Source organism: Zonotrichia albicollis, chromosome 4 (genome assembly GCF_047830755.1).
Source record: "Zonotrichia albicollis isolate bZonAlb1 chromosome 4, bZonAlb1.hap1, whole genome shotgun sequence".
Lineage (NCBI taxonomy): Eukaryota > Metazoa > Chordata > Aves > Passeriformes > Passerellidae > Zonotrichia > Zonotrichia albicollis.
The window spans coordinates 41,220,176-41,238,940 of NC_133822.1; the positions used below are offsets into that span (position 1 = coordinate 41,220,176).

Below are 18,765 nucleotides of genomic sequence, written 5' to 3' on the forward strand. Positions count from 1 at the left end.
TACCGAGTAGCGGCAGTGAAATCAGAGATCCATTCCTTCTTACTCTCCCATGTGGGACAGCATGAGCAAACATGCCACCATCCTAATGGACAGAGTGCTCATGGAGGACATTTTGGTTATGAATTTTTTTCACATTCTGATATTGGTTAAAAGGCTTTCCATCCATAAGCAAAAGAACTTAATTGGTAGGCCTTAAGGCTTTAACACAGAAATAACTCTCTTTTCTACTTAGCCTGAAAAGTTCAGCATCAGTTGAAATGAGAAAGAAAAGAGTGCTAGCTGTACTTTGGGACACTCACCTTGAATGTAGGAAGGTCAGGTTCAAGTACCAGGGCAAATTATCACTTCATTATGTAAAGAAAAGCAGCTTTAGAGGCTGTGGCACTTTTTATCACACTGTTCTAAAATAAGATTGTGATTGTGGGCTAAAATGTACGTATTGCAACTCTTTAGTGCTATAAACATGGTGCTTTGTGTGTGAACCCTCTTCTACCTGTTTTAAGAGGTGAATCGTCTTCATTTTCATAATTTGAATTCTTAATCTAGAGATCAAATAATACAATACTTCTAACAAGTTTTGATTAGTAGAAAAAATTCTTTTTAAAAGTGTGATCCTTCTTATGTGGTACATCTCTGCTACAGCTACCTTTTAATTCTGAAATTATTAAAGAAAAGCAGAAAATATAGTCTAATTAAGAATGAAGTGAAGAAATTAGGTAAATACATGAGAAGAGAAATATTATTTAAGTTCTCCATATGACAGTGTAGAAACAAAGGGGTTTGGTCCAATGCACCTGACTTCTGAAGAAGAGAAAAGCTGCTGCACTGTGCAAAAAAAAAGCAGTTTTGTCTTTGCTCTGTGAATCCCAGTGTGGGGCAATGCATACAAGTCTGTCACGGCATTTGCTCAACCTGAACAGAGCACATATTCAAACAACTATGAAGATACTTTGGAACCCATTAAATAATACTTGTATAAATATATTTCCGTTGATGATAACACTTTCATTGAAACAAGCAAAATATTTCAGACAAAAGTACTGGAAGTCTTTATAAATTTCATAAGTTATAAACCAATTTAATAATAAGCTGTCTTGAAGATAAACAAGTCTTTCAAAATTCCTATTTCCACCATCTTTCCAGTAGCACATTGTGTGATTTTGCCATCCATCTTACTACACTGGTTTCTAAACTGCATGAACAAAAGTTTCCTGAACTTCACTTCTAGATTTCATCATTTTGCTGTCAAAAAAATAGGCAGTAAGACCAGCAAGTTTTCAAAACTATGTGCAATGCTGCATTGATTTCATTGATTTGAAGAAGAATTTGTGATTACCTGTGTATAAAAATGAATTTATTTTTTTTGTGCAGGTTCTTAAGTTCTTAAGTTTGAATAAGAAGAGCCATCCCCTGCAATATTATTATCCTCACCCTCAATTCAGAAGAAGGAAAGGTGTATTGTTCCTAATGGAAATCACAGCCTTGAGCTATGTATTACACAGAAAATGCAGAAGGGATTCCCAGATGCTGCCATGAAGATCATGGAATAACCTAAGAAAAGGGCAGGTAGCATTGAAGAACACCCCTTTGATTATTTAGGGTTATTTAGGTCATTCTTTAGGGCTGTGGAGCACTGCATGGTGCTTGGACAGGGATGGGTGATGAATTCTCCCTGGAGCTGTGTCCCAGAGCTGTCTTCAAAGAAAAAGGTGGTGTCAGTTTCCATCAAAGTGCTGGGTGTTGAGGAATTTCATCTACACAGTAAAGACTGAGTTTCAATGTGTTCCATCTGAAAGGATAATCAGTGACTGGAGTAGTCATGGTGAGTGAGATTTGAGCTTGAAGTTGGGACTCTGGAAGAAAACTCAAGTGCTTTGGGAAACCCCAGCTCTTGAAAGCGATGACTGATATCGCAATTTAAGAAAATAAAAATCCCATAGTCCAATGTTTAATTTCAGTATTTCCCAAGAGTATCTGAATTAAAAATTAGAGCAAAAATTACTACAATTAATGGAAAATAAGAGCTGAGTTTTCATATAGTTTATGCCATTTGGCTTTTCTCTCTAAATATTAAAAAAGCCCCTGAACCTTGAATTTCTCATGTGGCAATATCACTGTAGCCGATCATTACTGTAAAGGGAACAAAATGTTTTTTTCATTAAGTTGTGGGCATTCTCTTTTATGCAACACTTGTCACTCATTTTAGAGGACAGAACTTTGTGTGAGTTTAAACTTCTTGAAATCTATTGTCTTACTGTGGGGATCTAAAATGAAGACAAATTAAAATATTTTGGACTTCTTTAACAATAGGAGGAAGCAAGAAAACAGAAGTTTACATGAATTAAGGATAAGGATATAATTAAAGGATAGTAAAGCCAGTTTGTTTTCACTATCCTGATGTTATCTCAGAACATTTAATCATTGATGGTCTATGGTTCAAAATTTCTGCAGGTTTACAGAATGGGCATCAGATCATTAATTCATATTTTCATTTACCATTAGTTGTCTGGAAAATATAAATCATCTAAATAGCTACACATTGCCCCAGCAACTCAATATGTGTGTCACTGATAAATGCATGTTAGATATTTTAATTTGAGATACAGCTAGCATTTTAAAAATAGACTCCCAGGGTGGGGTAGATTTGTTAGTGTTGAAGTTGTGGAAATCATGAAAACAAAGTAAAGTAAGAGATTGACAGTAACATTTCTATAGTAGTTAAAGTAAACCTAGCAAGCCAAGACAAATACCAGATTTTGGCACTGTATCATGGAACCTTTTTGGTGTCACTGTGGTAAAGAGTTCAAACCAGAGAGAAAGCGAACAGAGTGCCAAAAAATTATTTAATGAAGCATATGCAGGAGTCCAATACATTTCCCATAAAAGCTGAGCCCTTTTCCATAGTTGTTCTTTTCTGAAACGTGTTGCTCTGCAATGATCACTTTCAGCTAAGCTACTCAGTTCCCACTTTAGTTTTGATAAGGGAGTGAAGTTGTGCATAAAGTAAACTGCTAAAGTTTGTTTCTGGACTTTTAGAATAGAATCTTATTTTCCTAAATCCTATATAAAGAAGAGGTCAGGTGACATCTCCTTTTAACAAATTAAGCCAGTCAAACTGTTCCCCAAGGTTTCTTTAACCAATATATTCTGATCTAAAGTGAGAGGTCCCCACATAAACTCCCTATACTTCAGCTGTCTGCATATGCACAAAAAATGCCTAATTAAATATGAAATGCAATTTCTTCCACTGCGAGGTCTAAGCATGTAATTCTAGACTTCTAGTAGAGGTGCAGCATTCCTGCTCCTAAGTCTGTTTTGTTTTAATTTCTTTTGTTCACTAGGAATGATGTAGAGTAAAATACATCCATAGGAGCAGGGTCTGGAACATCTGGGCTGGTCCTTTGATCTGTCTGCAGTGTCCCTTGGGCTAGCCTGAAGGGCTCAGTCATCTGCTTTCTTTTAGACTCTTTGATCTTGCTGACCTTTGGCAGTTTTTAAAAGGAGCAGCTGATATTATTAATTGAGATATACCACTGTCTGCTGGTCAGGGAACTGTTTGGAAATAGAAGTTTTGTCTTTTTGACTCTGGGTAAAACTCAGAGCAGCAATGCAGAAAGAGAGAGATCACTACATGCCTGTTATCAGAAGTGAAAGAGGTAGACTGAAGCCTGAGTAAAAGTCAGCAACCCCATGAAGGTGTCTGGAGCTACCATTAGGAGTATAGGATGAAGGATACACAAACTGGACTTTCTGTCTTCAGCTTTTGAAGCACTACCTTCTCTCCTGTAACCATGAAGACAATTCAAGAGCCTGTTTCAGATGAACTGATTGTCCTGTGGAGCAAGGCACACAATTTTAAGTAAAGTACTGCCCAAATTGAGGCACCCTGGGTTGCAGCCTTTGCTAAATGGAGCAATGCACAGGGCTAATGAGCAAGCTCTGCTTGCAGTACACTCCTGGGTTTGCTGGTGATGAACTATACACATGCTTGATGCTTAACAGACCTTGCTTCAAATTCAATCTGAGACATATGGCAGCCATTACTGAAAGAAAGCAATGCATTTTTTCACTGTCAGCAGCTCTGATGCTAAAACAGAGCAGCTCCAAACAGCAGTCCCAGTTGTCCATTTCTCCTCCCAAAGGGTCTTTCTAGTCTGTCTTTTTTACTCTTCTAGTCTTTCCCAAGGTTGTGAGCTGTTTTAGCTTCAAGCATGCACATTACTTCTCTCAAGGACGTGTTACTACACCCTGCAATTGTTGATGCTCTTCACTTTTTTATACAAATTCTCTTGATTAACAGTGTAGATTGAAAGGAGACACATGCAGTAAAAATCCTGTAATAGCTTCAGACATCTTTCTTAAACTAGAACAAACCCAGCAGTATCTCTTAGAAATTATCTCCAAAATTCAGGGTGGGTATCCACAGTATTTTTACTGTAATATTTTTTTCCACTTCCTTTTATTGTTGTGAAAATATATTTCATACTGTTACTTTTTGAGAGATTGCTCCTGGTCTTAGGAGCACTTTGAGTTTCACTGATATTTGCCTTTGATCACTCAGCTTCTCAAGTTAAAAATTACCTCATTAACACAAAATTCTTAGCTCTTTCTGAAAATAAGGTTTTGGAAAGAGTCTCAGGTTGGATGTGCAAAACAAAAAGTCTCCCAAACCATTAGTCATTTTTGAAAATCTTGGCCACGGTCTTTTATTAGTCTGTAAAACTTTATCACCATAAAGTGCAACTTTTAAATAAGAAATATTTTACACCAGATGACAGAGGACTCAACACAACAAATGCATGAGATGTGCATAATCTTGAAGGCTCCATGGGAAGAAGGCTTTCTGCAAAGCCTGCCTAGACACCCAGGCAATCATTGTCTCTGCAGAGATATTTCAAAAAATTTTGGGAGTGTGTAAGAAAATACGTATGACTTTCATAAACACTCTTGCTTCTTGATTTTGAAGACATTTCTTGTCATTTTTTTCTGCTTTGTTTTCATCAGAAGAAATGGAAATTCACATTATTGAGAAAGTCTCAGAAAATATATTTTGGTATATTCTTCTCCTAGTGAAGGACTCCTCCTTTGAATGGAAACATGTGTTTGATAGGGACCAAGTATCTGGCCTCAAAATCCACAAAGGGCAGATTGTGACCCCTTGCTGAACAATATTTCATAAAAATAGTACCACTGCCTGCCACAAGGTAAACAGCAAGTCCCTTTGCCAGGGACTTCTGTGATAACATAATGAGTATCTGGACATAATTAGCAGGTAAAAATAGAAAGTAAATTCAGACCACCATGAAGCAAAAGATAAATTAATTTTTTTTGTTGTTGCTGTATGTAAACATCTGGCAAGATGCATTTAAGTGTGTTACAGCAGATATCTGCCTTGAGGACTTGCAATTTCAGTACAACATTTGGGATGGACTCGGCTCTTTCTTTAGTGGCAAAGAGGCCTCCATATTCTCTCTTCACACTGTGAAGATTTAGCACAAAAACAAAGCAGCTTTGTACTGAACAACTGCTTGCTGTTTACAAGAATCGTAGATGCACTTTTCATGGTGAAGCCTCCTTAAATGGTTCACAATTGGACATACAACTATATTAAATTTCACACAGTGATGCCTCTGCCCCTCTCCTTCTTCATTGGTTGGACTCCAGCTGACAAGCATCCTTATCACTAATGTGGGGTACCAGCTCTGCTGCAGGAGGTATAAGTCTCAAACATTTTAAGTTATAGGTATTTAAAGTGACATTCATAATGAAAATTGGGTGTTTTTATGGCTTTTGTCTTATAATTAGTACATCTGCTTAAAACAAGAACCTTTGTTAAAGACATAGATGTAAATTAATTTAATCAAATTTAAATTATTAAAATATTCAGTATGCATGAAGAAATCAGTTTTACACCTGCTTTGTAAGAAATCCCTGATAATCTTTAAGATATCTTGAAGGCCCTGGAGGGCTAGTAGAGTGAAATACTTAAGCACCTGTTTTATTTTGAAGCACATAAACAATGCACAAATTACTGTTGGTAAGGGTGCATTTTTTCATAAACAAGAAACATGCGGGTATAAACATAACTAATGAAAAAAATTTATGGTGTGTTTAACATTAGCCTTACTGAATCAGTGAAAGCTGCCCATGTATTGAAGCTTTGCTTTCCTTTTTTGACTACTTTGGTCTTTTCTACTTCTAAACTTCTTTTGAGACATTCTGAGTTTAAGAAGCAAGAGATCAAAAATTATGAAATAAGTTGTTATAAGTTTAATGGTTAAAATCAAACAGATGAAACAGAATTAAAATAATTATGCAAGTAAGTTTTAAAACTAATATAAATAATTTAAAGTACTAGAATATATTATATGTTTTCAATATTTTCCATTAACTTTTCCCTTAAAATATTTATGTCATTGTTCTGGCTTTGAACATGAATAGTTTCTCTGATATGAAGTTGTTACTTTAAGTTTGGACTAAAAAGGAAAACAGAAATCTTCCAAAATACTTAATGTGAGAAATATGTCTCTATCTTTGGAGAGCAAGTTGGCTGCAAAAATTTTGCTTTAGATCAATGATGAAAGAAAATTGCAAGAGACACAGAGGAATATTATAACTTCGTAGAAATACATGTAAATATCTCTCTGAACAAAAAGGAAAAGGTAGGATTTAATTTTTAAAGAACTGAAAATATTAAAAAATTATTAGCAAATGCATTTGCTCTCTTCTCCTAATCAAGAATTTTGTCTTTAAATGGCATGACAGCATCTGCATTTAATAAAAATCAAATAAAATATTTCTGTAGAAACAGATGGCACTGGTTTTAATCCTTTGTGGCCAAGTCAGGTATTATGAGAATGAGTTATGATGTAAGTCAGCTCTGCGTGTAAAGTATTTTCTAACAAAAATCTTGAATAAATGCACAGTTTGGGCTACCTGTTTCATCTAGTCCAGCTCCCCTCATCTGATAGAACGAAAAAAATCAAATGCCTTCAGCTCAGTGGCTGGTTGATATTAAGGCCAGGCTTTCCTTCTTTCCCTGCCTAGGTGCTGAGGTGCCTGAGCTGTTTCAGGGGTTAAAAGCTGTAAGCACTGATGCGTATATATGAGGCTGTATTCCTAGAACACGGCTTGTAGCCTGACTCAAGCTATTACAGTCTAACAACAGGGACCAATAGAAAGAGAAGAAGATCCAAGAAAGCTGAGGTAAGCCCAAACTCTGAAACAATGTCAAACTAGAAGCAATAGCTAATAAGGTGTGCATGGAAATACATCTGGGAATACTAGTATGTACTTCCAGTTTTATGTGCTGCTAATTCTTAGGAGGACAGGAAACAAACACAGGGGTTAGCAGCCAAAAGCGGTGAATTTACAGAGATTTCTAACTGGCTTCAGATAGCTCCAGGAATTTGACTAACAAGGTAAATTGCTTTATATTTCTTTTTTAAAGTGCTATTACAGTTATGAATATTTACAGAGTAAGAAGGTTGCAAATTCACTGTGTGAAATAGAAATGTTATTCTTTAAAAATTCTTTATTTGTCCCTTTCTTTGGAATGCTTCCAGATAGCAGTTTCTGGGGCTGGAAAAGGTACAGGATTCTGCACTTGTTACTGCTAATAACAATGTTGAAAACTATTAAATTACTACATATCATATGCAGCAACTGAACTGAGCTCTTAACCTTACTGATGCATTAATCCTATGAGAGAATTTATTTTTATTTAAATACTATTTTTGTCACAGCTAACCTCCTAATTTGACCAGAAATTTCAGCTATCAGTCTTTTGATTCTACATTGCAAAATGCTTGTTAATCTTCATGAGCCAGTGAGCAAGATAACAGAGTTTGTAAGGCACTGTTTTTGTGCTACACAAATATTTCCTTTCTGAGTAAATTATCAGTGATAATTTTGTTCATAATTATAATTGTGGAAGAGGCTAAAAAAAGCATATCATTAAGTAGGAAAAATAGTTAAAATATGCATAAAGCTATGTGAACAGTTAGGTCAGGATTTACTTATTGTGGATATAATTTGATTAAGGTTTCTTTTTTGTGTCATTTAGGCATTTGTTTTGTATGTTTGCTTTAGGGAAGGAAATTTGTAACTTTGGATATGAGAGAGTGAGTGAGGAGGGGAATGGATTAGTCAAACATATTCCCTCCAAGCTTTTAAGAACATGCCCAACAAACAGCTGTTAAAACACTATTTGATCTTCTACTTTTAAATGAAGACAAAAGATCCTGGAAAATCCGATCCAGATGTCATTATAATTCAAGAGAGAGCAAAAACAGAAAAGAGGGGATGATTAATTTTAAAAGGAGGAACACTGAGTACTATAGTATTTATATCATCATGGTAATAATGTCTTTTCTGAAAATTAACCATTATATAATGTAGATTGTAGGGCTGTACAGGAAAACTTACACAAATGTAAAAGAGGTACTGATTTATTATCCAAAAGTTATCCATATTTTCATATTTTTTGAAATGATACTTGCATGAACATCAGTCAAACTGGTAGCCAATGTGGAGTCTAAGCTGAATCAGGGATATGTTTATCACTATATAGCACAGAATTGTTTATAACTTTTATATTACTTTTCAGTTTTCCCTTAACAGGCCATGGATACCACCCTAGAGGGAAGAATTTGGCTGTTTATAAGGGAAATATTGTTTTATATGCAAAATTGTATTGTTAATCTAGTATGCTACTAGGGAGTTTTATTGAGAAATAGCTAATTGTTTTTTCCCCTTCCAAGGCAAACACCATGATTTTGAAAGTCTATACAAGCCTTTTGCTCTTATTCTTGGTCAATTCTGTGTGGACTCGAACTGTGAGACAAGTTTATGATGATCTGGATCCTGGCCACTGGTCTCACTATACTTCTGAGTGTCCACAGGAGTGCTTTTGTCCTCCTAGTTTCCCCAATGCATTATACTGTGATAACAAAGGGCTTAAAGAAATACCTCCAATTCCAGCCAGAATTTGGTACCTCTATCTTCAAAACAATCAAATTGAAACCATTTCAGAGAAGCCTTTTGCGAATGCCACTCATCTGAGATGGATAAATCTGAACAAGAATAAGATCACAAACAGTGGGATTGAGAATGGTGTGCTGAGCAAGCTGAAAAGGCTGCTTTACTTATTCCTTGAAGATAATGAGTTGGAAGAGGTTCCTGCTCCATTACCAGTGGGTCTGGAACAGCTAAGACTAGCTAGAAACAAAATCTCTAAAATCCCAGAAGGAGTCTTCAGCCACTTGGAAAACCTTACTATGTTAGACCTGCACCAGAACAGTTTGTTGGACAGCGCTCTTCAAAGTGACACCTTCCAAGGACTCAACAACCTCATGCAGCTCAACATCGCAAAAAATTCACTCAAGAAAATGCCTTTAAGCATTCCAGCTAATACACTGCAGCTCTTTTTGGACAACAACTCCATCGAGGTCATACCAGAAAACTACTTCAGTGCAATACCCAAAGTGACTTTCCTTAGGCTGAACTACAATAAACTATCTGATGATGGTATCCCTCCAAATGGGTTTAATGTTTCATCTATTCTAGACCTACAGCTGTCTCACAATCAGCTCACTAAAATTCCACCAATCAATGCTCATCTTGAGCACCTTCATCTTGATCACAACAAAATCAAAAGTAAGTGTGTATTACCAGTGTGAAACCATTCAAAACCATCTCCATTTTAAATGTCTACTTCACAGTAGAAATGGTCTTTGAAATAAAGTGATTAAAATCATAGAATCATTGAATATTTTGGGAAGGAAGGGACTTATAGAGGTCCCTTTATTCCAACCTTCCTGCAATAAGCAGGGACATTTGATGAGGTTTCTCAGAGCCCTGTCCAGCCTGACCTTGAAATTTGCCAGGCGTTGGGCATCCACCACCTCTCTGAGCAAAATGTTTTTGTGTTTTATGGATTTTACAGCATATATGTTCTATTAAGATTTATGTTCTCAAAGTTTTTCCATTTTGTGTAAATGAGACAAGGTTTTGTACCCAAGGCAACAGAAGCCTTCTGGTTTTAAGATTCATTTCCAGGACTGTTTCCAAATTCATCCAGGTATAGAGGGGGTGTGGTAGCTAGGGATATTACATACTCTATATAATGAAAGTATCTAATCAGTAAGTACTTCATTTCATGCCAAAAGTCAAAATAAAAATGATGACTTTTTATTCACCACTGCACAGAAGGAAGCCAAGTTTCTATATTTATCTTCTCATCATGATGATTTAATTGAATACATGGTCCTTTACCACTTTTTTGTGCCACTGTAGTCCAAAAATATTCTAAAAATAATGGTTTGGCTTTTGCACAAAACAAGGATCTATGAAATGAAGATACTTCTTGATAATTTATATTTATTCATTGCATTTGGCAAAATAAAAATGTAAAATCATATAAATAAATTTTAAAAGTGTATAACAGGCACATATTTTAGTGGCCTGCAAGAATTCTATCTGTTAATTAGAGTTAAAGTTTATGACATATGTTGTTTCTGAACATATTTCATTGCCCCCTGGTTACTAAGAGATTTATTTTAATTGCTTCAATGTAAGGCCTCAGGTGCAGACTTTATTCTCTCACTTCAAGTGGACACAAAATTGAAATCAATGGAATGTAGCCTGTCCAGTTTAAGAACAGTTTTGTGCCTAGGTAGTATTTAAAGAACTGTCCAGTCCTCTTCCTTCCCTGAAAAAGTTTGACAAAGCTTAAGACAATGAAAATTAAATTTTGTAGTATGTACAAAATCAAATCTTATGTTCCAATGACACATAACCTGTGAACTGAATCATGATGCAGGAATACAAATCTTGTATTCCTTAGTGCCTTTACCACTTTTCAAGTCATTGTCAACTTAAGCACAAGTTGGCTTGTGGCTGACTTTAGCCAAAAAAAGAAAAAAAAGAAGGGAATTATTAGTAACTGAATAGAAAATAGTTGCAATCTGATGCCTTAAATGAAACTTGGGTATCATGCAAGGATATTTTGCCACATAGAATAATTGTTCAAAAAGTAAAGGACAGTGACATAGTCTCCATGAGACTTTGCTCTGATAGATAATATCTTAAAGGGCCTTTAGGATGGCAAACAAGGAATGTAATTCCATCAGGCCAGAGTAGTAAGAGCTGACACTAATTCTGCAGGTTGGTTTCATCTTCTTAAACCCCAATCAGACACTATTTTAAAATAATCAATGTGAAAGTCTTGAAAGAAAAAATAGCTGTAAAATCCTGATCTGGTTCCTTCACAAAAGAGTCCTGCTGAAGGTTTATTTTATGTGTGCAGTATGAGCCCCTTTTATAACATTAATTCTCAGGTATTCCTTCAAATCACTGCTTAATTATCTCTTGGTGAATCATAGTAACACTGTTGTAATTGCAAGAGTTCAGACATCAGCATTTCTATGTAAATACCATTTGACCATGTTTTATTATATGCTATTTTGTAATATCAATTCCTCATATAAGTGCACGGCCTTATTTCTCCAGAGACCATTTATGAAGATACAAGGTCTTCTTCTGAAGCCCAGGAAAGCCAATGATAGTCTCATAATATGTCTCAGTGGAACAAGAATTTCACCTACAATCACTTCCCTAAGGATCGCAGTACACAGAGGGAAAAAAACCCCAGTTTTGGAAGTAAAATCAAAATAAATCCAAAAATAATTATGGCTCCAACAGATTTGTAACACATTTGATCTATGGCATTTTAAAACACACATGCCCACATATTTACCTGAGACATACACTTGTGAGGCTCTGGGGAATTTTTAAATAATGGAAAAGAGAATGTTAAAGTAAGCAAAGAGAAGGTATGAAAGGATGTAACAAGGGAGTAAGGGTCAGCAGGTGGTATTATTACAGTGCTATCAAAGGACAAATGAAAGGGAGTAAACAGTAAGTTCCCCTGGAAGAACACCAGGAGGACAAAATAGATACTGTTAGCTAATATTATACCACATTTAGAGAAAGAGAGAAATCCCTGGGCCATGTATCTAAAATTTTTTCCCAAACTGTAAGTTTTACTGGGAAAAGATCTGCATTTCTTCAGCAGACATACAGCATTAGCCATTAATGAGAACTTTGGCAGTTTTCCCGTACAGCAGCTCTAGGTTTCATGTTTAAATATTCAAGGACATAACAATTCTGTTAACAAGTGGTGGAATTCATCTTCTTTGAATGAACTATCCTATATTTTTTAATCTAATTTGCGGTAGTCATACAGACCTCCTACTCCATGGAAAGGGACACACAATTGTATAGGGAAAATCATCCCATCTAAAGGAACTGTCAGTCCCCTTTTGGAAGTGTTCATCTCTCTCTGAATTTATACAGAGTCTAAATGGTTTACTTAGGCTGACACAACTTCTACATGGATCATGGCAAGGTGAATTGTACCTCTGGAAGGAACAACCTCTTCCTCCTACTTAAACAAAATTAAGCCATATATCCATGAAGAGTATTGAAAAAGAGAAAAAAATAGAGAAGCTTTTACTCCCTTGATAGTTTGGGTAGGATTTACTGTTTATGGGAAGAGAACAATAAAACCCAAACCAGTTCATACCACACATCATCAGGAAATAACTTCTTCCTAGGTGGCCTGTGGTTAGATAACTGCTGCCTCACTTCAAGCCTGAAGTAATTAACTCAGTGAAAATGAGTGCAGTGAGATAGTTTTTAGTCAGAGAAGACAGATATTTAGGATACACTTGAAGCCATCTTGTCTCTATGAACAGTAGTGCTGATCAAACAAAGCAGATATTTTCTGCTAGATAGTGTTGATTCACCCAAAACTTAAAATAGCTGCCTTCTTAATGAACATTCTTAAGGTTTCTGTGTTGTAAATTCACACATAAAGATAAGCTGCAGCTTGTTTCTTCCAAAAATACCAAAAGCTTTGCCAACATTAATCAAATTTCACAAGATAAACAACCACAATTTGCTATCATGGATATAACAAAAGCTTCGGGCCTTGGCCAACTGGATGTATTTATCTAGTTTCCATGACAAAGACAGAGTCCACTTCCAAGATGTTGCAAATGTCTGGGCAGTTTTTCAAAATAGAGTGGAGGGAAAAAAAAAAAAAAGTTATGGGAAAGAAAGTTTAAAAAAGTTATGTTATTTTTACTTCATAACATTTCTCTGATTTTGGAGATTGTAGTCAGAATATTTGTGCATGGCATCATTACTAAATATAAAGGAAGAATTTTTTTCCTATCTCTTTGTTAGTAAAGAAATTTGTTTAAAAAATCTGTTATATATACGTTCTCCAGTTTGTTTTTTTTCTTTCAGTTAGTCTGGGGCCAAGATCTTCAAGCAGTTAGATCAATCAAAGAATATCATAATTTGGTTGAAGGAATTTGACATCTCTGATAAACAAACAACACTTCAGTGTTTTCTAGAGGCTATTTTGAAGCTGCCTGATTATTTAACAACTAAAAACAAAATATAACAAGTATTTTAGCCAAGTGACAATGCAGAGGTAACCTAGAGGAGATAAAAAGCCCAAGCAACTCAATACTTCAGAATATGGGTAATGATTGAAGCCATGGTTTCAAATTTTATCTGTACAGAAACAAATTATGCATGATGGAGGTAGAATTTTGAGGAGTTGTTAGCTTTCAGATTAGGAAGAAAAATACCTCATTGCACAAGTTATAGTCTTGCAATTAGAACCAAATCCACTTAATAATGTCAGAGAATAGAAAAGAACAGATGTTAAAAATTAAAAACACTATGCAAAAAGTTCCTTTGATTCAATACTGCTATTGTTTTGAATGCAACATCTTCATTAGGGAATATTATCAGCCTAAAATTAATGCACTGTCACTGAAATAAGATGTTCAAAACCCCTCAGAAGTAATCTTGCCTTGCTTACTCAGAATGTAAAGAGCTATTTCTCAATCCTTACCATGTAGTTGTATAACTTAGTATCCCATTTGTCCAAGGATAAATTATGCATGTAATGGCCTTTTTTCATCAATGCACCACAGCAAATATGTAATTCACTGATCCAGATCACATTATATTGCTTGTTTTCAATCAAAAAACATTTAAATGGAAACAAAAGCAACAGTTTTCCATGCTAACATCAGTGGAAGTTTACTTTATTTGTGTCCCTGGTGAATTTTATCTTCACAAACTTTTCCCATGGAAATAACCTAACATGTTGATCTACACTTTCAGGTGTCAATGGTACTCAGATGTGCCCAGTTTCCATTGCCCTAGAAGAAGATTACGGTTATTATGGCAACATCCCTCGTCTCCGATACCTTCGTCTGGATGGAAATGAAATTCAGCCTCCAATCCCACTGGACATCATGATTTGTTTCCGACTACTTCAAGCTGTTGTCATATAAAGATATTGCAGTGTCACTCTTGTACCGTGAGAGTGCTAAGATACAAGTTTTGCTGGAATGAAACTTGTTCTAACCCAAATCAAGAAGTAACAGCTTTATTTGACTTTAATTTTTTTCTTTGCTTGTATGTTTTCTACAACTGAAAAGGCTGTTCTTTCAGAAGGGATTTTGTATGGACCTGAAACATGTGCTTAACACCTTATCCTATAAATTCATAACATGAATATATTGAAAAATCATTGGTGTCAGATCCCAAATATTCCAAAGAAAATCGTGACTTACTCCATCTTTCTTGTCAAATGTGACAATGCCTACCCTGCTAACATAATTCCTATAGACAAGTTAGGTGTCTTCATTTTGTTATATAGTAACTAACACAATGAATTTGGGTGCACTTGGCCAAATACTTATGCTAATGAAATCATGAGCTGCATGATTACTAGTTATCAAAACTGCCACTGACATTTCAGATAGTGACTTGTGGTGAACAACCACTTAACATGCAAATAACCCATAAATTGCTGTCATCCTTTGAAGAGTAATACTTTTAAGGTGAAAAATACATGAGGCTTAGCATCCAAAGCAGCAAGCTGAATATATATAATTGTAGGGACTCATTCAGTGAATTTCAGAACTGGAATAAACTGATCCAACACAAATCCAGGGAAAAGAGAACATGAGATGTAATCTTGTTCTCTCAAAGTACCAGTTTTCTGCTATTTTATTCTATTTCTAGTCTTGACACCATTTCTTTCTGCAGCTTTGGAATCATCACTGAATATCTGGTTAATTTTAGTTTGCAGAGAGATACAACCAAGAATAGGAATGATTATATATTTCATGGACTAGGTACTTCATAAAAATTTGAATGGCTAGTTAATCCAATGGTGATGAAAAGAAAATTAAGAAATTCAGAGATACATCTCCTCCCAATTATTTGCTGAACTAGGAAAGCACTTGCATAGGGACTATATAATTTAAGCAAATACATTCAATTCAGAGCAATATTCAGCTATCTGCTAACTCACACACATGCTCACAATAATTCTGGATTTTAGAGAAGTCCAGATTATTAGAACACAATAAATTAACAATTCACTAACAAGGGAGATATCAAAAGGTAACTTTTAATGAAATATGTCTAATTTTATCAAATCTAGTTGATTTTTTTTTCTATTTTATTATATTGGCTTTCAATAAATGACTTGAATATTAGAGTCAACTATTCATTGACAGAGTATGACTTTCTTATTTCTGCTAGCCAGCACAACAGACTATCCATCAGTCATTGTTTTAGTCTTCTTGCATTTCTAGATGGAAGCAATTAGTTGCATCTATTGTCAATGTTTTAAGACTGGCCTCAGTAGCAAGCACTTAAAGACTATGCACATGGTATAATTTTGCTTTGCTGTATTTTCTTGAAAGTAGATTTTTGAAAGTGTTGAGAACTGTAATTTCTGACAATCAATACTTTTTATTGGAAAGTCAGGCCTTATTCTGATCCAGAGAACTTGTGGAAATAACATAGTATAGAAACCCAGAATAGGAATAACCCACTCAGAAATCTGATCATTAAACCATTTAGTTTTGCTGTTCTTTTTATGTCATTGCTGAGAAACTCCTGCCCTTCTAACAAAAGTATTTTCTGTACATCTGTGTTCGCCCTATATGAAAAAATACAGATTTAAAAAGTCTTTACAATATGTATGCATGTTTAGTTATGTTCTTTACTCAATAATAGCATAGTAATTTATTTTTGGAAAAATAATTATGTGACAATACTACTAATTAAATTATAAAAATAATTATATTCTTGTACTTGGAAATTAATTTCTACTTAAAACAAAGAACAAACACAGGGACTTCAAAGTGAATATTCGCAGGCATATATGCACTTATTAATCTTATATACAGTTCTAATTGTACAGAAAGGATCTTGAAGATCCAGTAAAAAATTACCCTTTTAGGTACCATATACACATTGAAGAAAAAACTAAACCTTCCCAAAGAAATGTTAAGCTTAAATATGTCAAAGATTGATATGTAAAATCATAAAGGGATACTAGAGCATCAAGGTATTCCATTTGCTGGATAGGGGCATTATGTGATGGAATCAAGAGCACAAGATGTGATGAAATAAATTTTAACAGTTATTTTCACCAGCTGTATTGCTATTTTTCCAATGCAGTGTAATGTGGAAATTCTTATAAATCAGTCCTTCAAAAGCCAGTACTATCCTGTGTAACAATTCTAGAACACATGCAGATTGATGCTCAAGATTTCTTTCTGTCAAATCTCAGTTAATCTGAATGAAGTGAAAATTCATGATACATCCTTGGATATATGCTGTTGGGCTGAAGGGCTGCTGCAGCCCAGTGCTCTATATTCTACACCTTGGGTGCAATGCACTGATTCCGTGTCTGGGAATTACTTAATAAAGAGAAAATCTTAAGTATTCCCACTTAGGCTAATTTGTTCCATCTTGATGCTCTCTCCCAGAGCCAGCTCTATGAAGCAGAATAACAAACAGTTATGTTGCTGCAGTGACCTTCACAAAATAAATCAATGCTGATTGGGGGTTAAGCTTCTTTACTGCATGTATGTGGCCATTTGCAATAGTTTTCATATTCTTAAATGTCCTGGGAAAGTTGGTGAAATTTCCTTTCAGACTACAATAGCAGGCCTAAATTGCATTATTGTGTGGTACTAAACAATGTAGGCTTTCAGCCACTACACAGTCAGTTCATTCATTGTGCCAGAAGACTATAAAGGAATATGTAAAACCCATTGTCTTTTTGCTAATATTGAGACCCAGTAATACAATGTAAAAAGGTCACCATAAGCATACTGCAGCCATGGTCCATCACTAATCAAACCACAAACATCAGTGCTTTTTGCAGAAATCCATTTTACATATTAGGTAATTTTGAAATTAAGGTTGTTAACACAGATGTGTTATCACCACAGCCAGGGTACAGACAGTTGCCCTGTAAAGAAAAGTATTAAAGCAAAGTGAGAGACTCAGGAACTGAAAAATACCCAGATGTTTCTGCCATGTCTGCCAGCAAGACTGGAGGCTGGAATGCTGGATCTATCAAAAGGCTGTGGGGTTTTCTAACACAGCTGGCTCTGCAGGAAGAAAAGTCCTTTTCAGATGCTGCCAGCATAGTTAAAAATTTAGCCACATGTGTGATTCTCCATGGTCCATACTGTTCTCTGGCATTTTCTGTTTCTTTCTCAAGAGTCCAGTGTGCTACTACTATTCTTCAACATTCTGAGGGAAAAACACCACCATAAAAATCATGCATAGATGCCAGTGACCACAGCAGCCTGCGTGACAACTCAACACAAACACTGAGGTAAAAATTCAGAAGACAACTAGAAAAATAATATGCATTTTTGCAACTACTAACTCCAGCACATATCGTGTGTCATTGGAGGGATTTCCAGCGACCCTTGCTGCACCCAAATGGTTTCCAATGTTTGCTACAAGTAGTTGTTGTTCACTTTTCCAGCCTAGAAAAACTATTTGCTGATATCAAATTGCAGCTATTTTAATTACCTACTGGGAATCAGGTTACTGTAACATCTACATTTCTGTTTTGATTGTTAAAGAGCTAATATCTTCTGCCAAGCATGGCTGAGAATCCTTGGTGCTGTTAAAGTCAGCAAGTTAATGTCTTTCTCTTGACTGAAAGTGGCTTCCATAACTGCATTTTTTTCCCAAGACTTGCTTGCCCATTTAAACATGAGAGGCTCTATAAGGCACCATATTGTGTGTGTAGTGATACTCAGGAATAGCAATAACCACTTCAGGTCAAGTGCATGAAATCATATCCACAATTCACATCATGTTCTGCCCCAGCTAACTTACTATCTCACCCATTAGTGGAAATGATACTGTTTCTAAGCCCTGTGCTTGCTCTAGCAGTGCTAGTGTTAGCAAATCTACACTTTAATGAATTAAAAATCTTTCCCAAAACAGTTTTTTCTTATACTCCCTGCTCTGCTGCCAACAGCCTGTATATTCTTCTTACTGGTTTTGTCTTGATTTCAGTAGCAGTGGGATGAGTCCAGAGGGATGTCAGTAAGTTGATCAGAAGGCTGGAACACCTCTCCTGTGAAGGCAGAGAGGGCTGTGGCTATTCAGCCTGCAGAAGAGAAGGCTTCAGAGAAGTTGTACGTGCCCTATGCTTGGAAGTGTTCAAGGCCATGTTGGATGAGGCCCTAAGCAACCTGGTGTAGTGGAAGGTTCCATGCCTATGACAGAGCTCTTGGAATTAGATGATCCTAAAGACCTGTTCCAATCTCAATCACTTTATGATTCTACATCTATTTGACCAAACTATCTGCCCATCAGTTTTATTTAATTTCTTCTGTGTTT

The 18,765-nt window shown here is 35.6% G+C and overlaps 1 protein-coding gene across 2 annotated transcripts; it reads left to right on the forward strand.

Moving 5' to 3' along the window:
- Positions 1-7,068: 7,068 nt before the first annotated feature.
- On the forward strand, positions 7,069-16,896 carry KERA (keratocan). Of its 2 annotated transcripts, none has more exons than XM_026796800.2 (3): positions 7,069-7,206; positions 8,763-9,657; positions 14,209-16,895. In XM_026796800.2, the coding sequence occupies exons 2-3, from the start codon at positions 8,772-8,774 to the stop codon at positions 14,379-14,381; spliced, it is 1,059 nt and encodes a 352-aa protein (XP_026652601.1). In that variant the 5' UTR covers positions 7,069-7,206; positions 8,763-8,771; the 3' UTR covers positions 14,382-16,895. The 2 variants fall into 2 exon arrangements, with proteins under 2 accessions (XP_026652601.1, XP_014126585.1); XM_014271110.3 differs by lacking the exon at positions 7,069-7,206 and adding an exon at positions 7,218-7,421 and having other exon boundaries at positions 14,209-16,896.
- Positions 16,897-18,765: the final 1,869 nt, after the last annotated feature.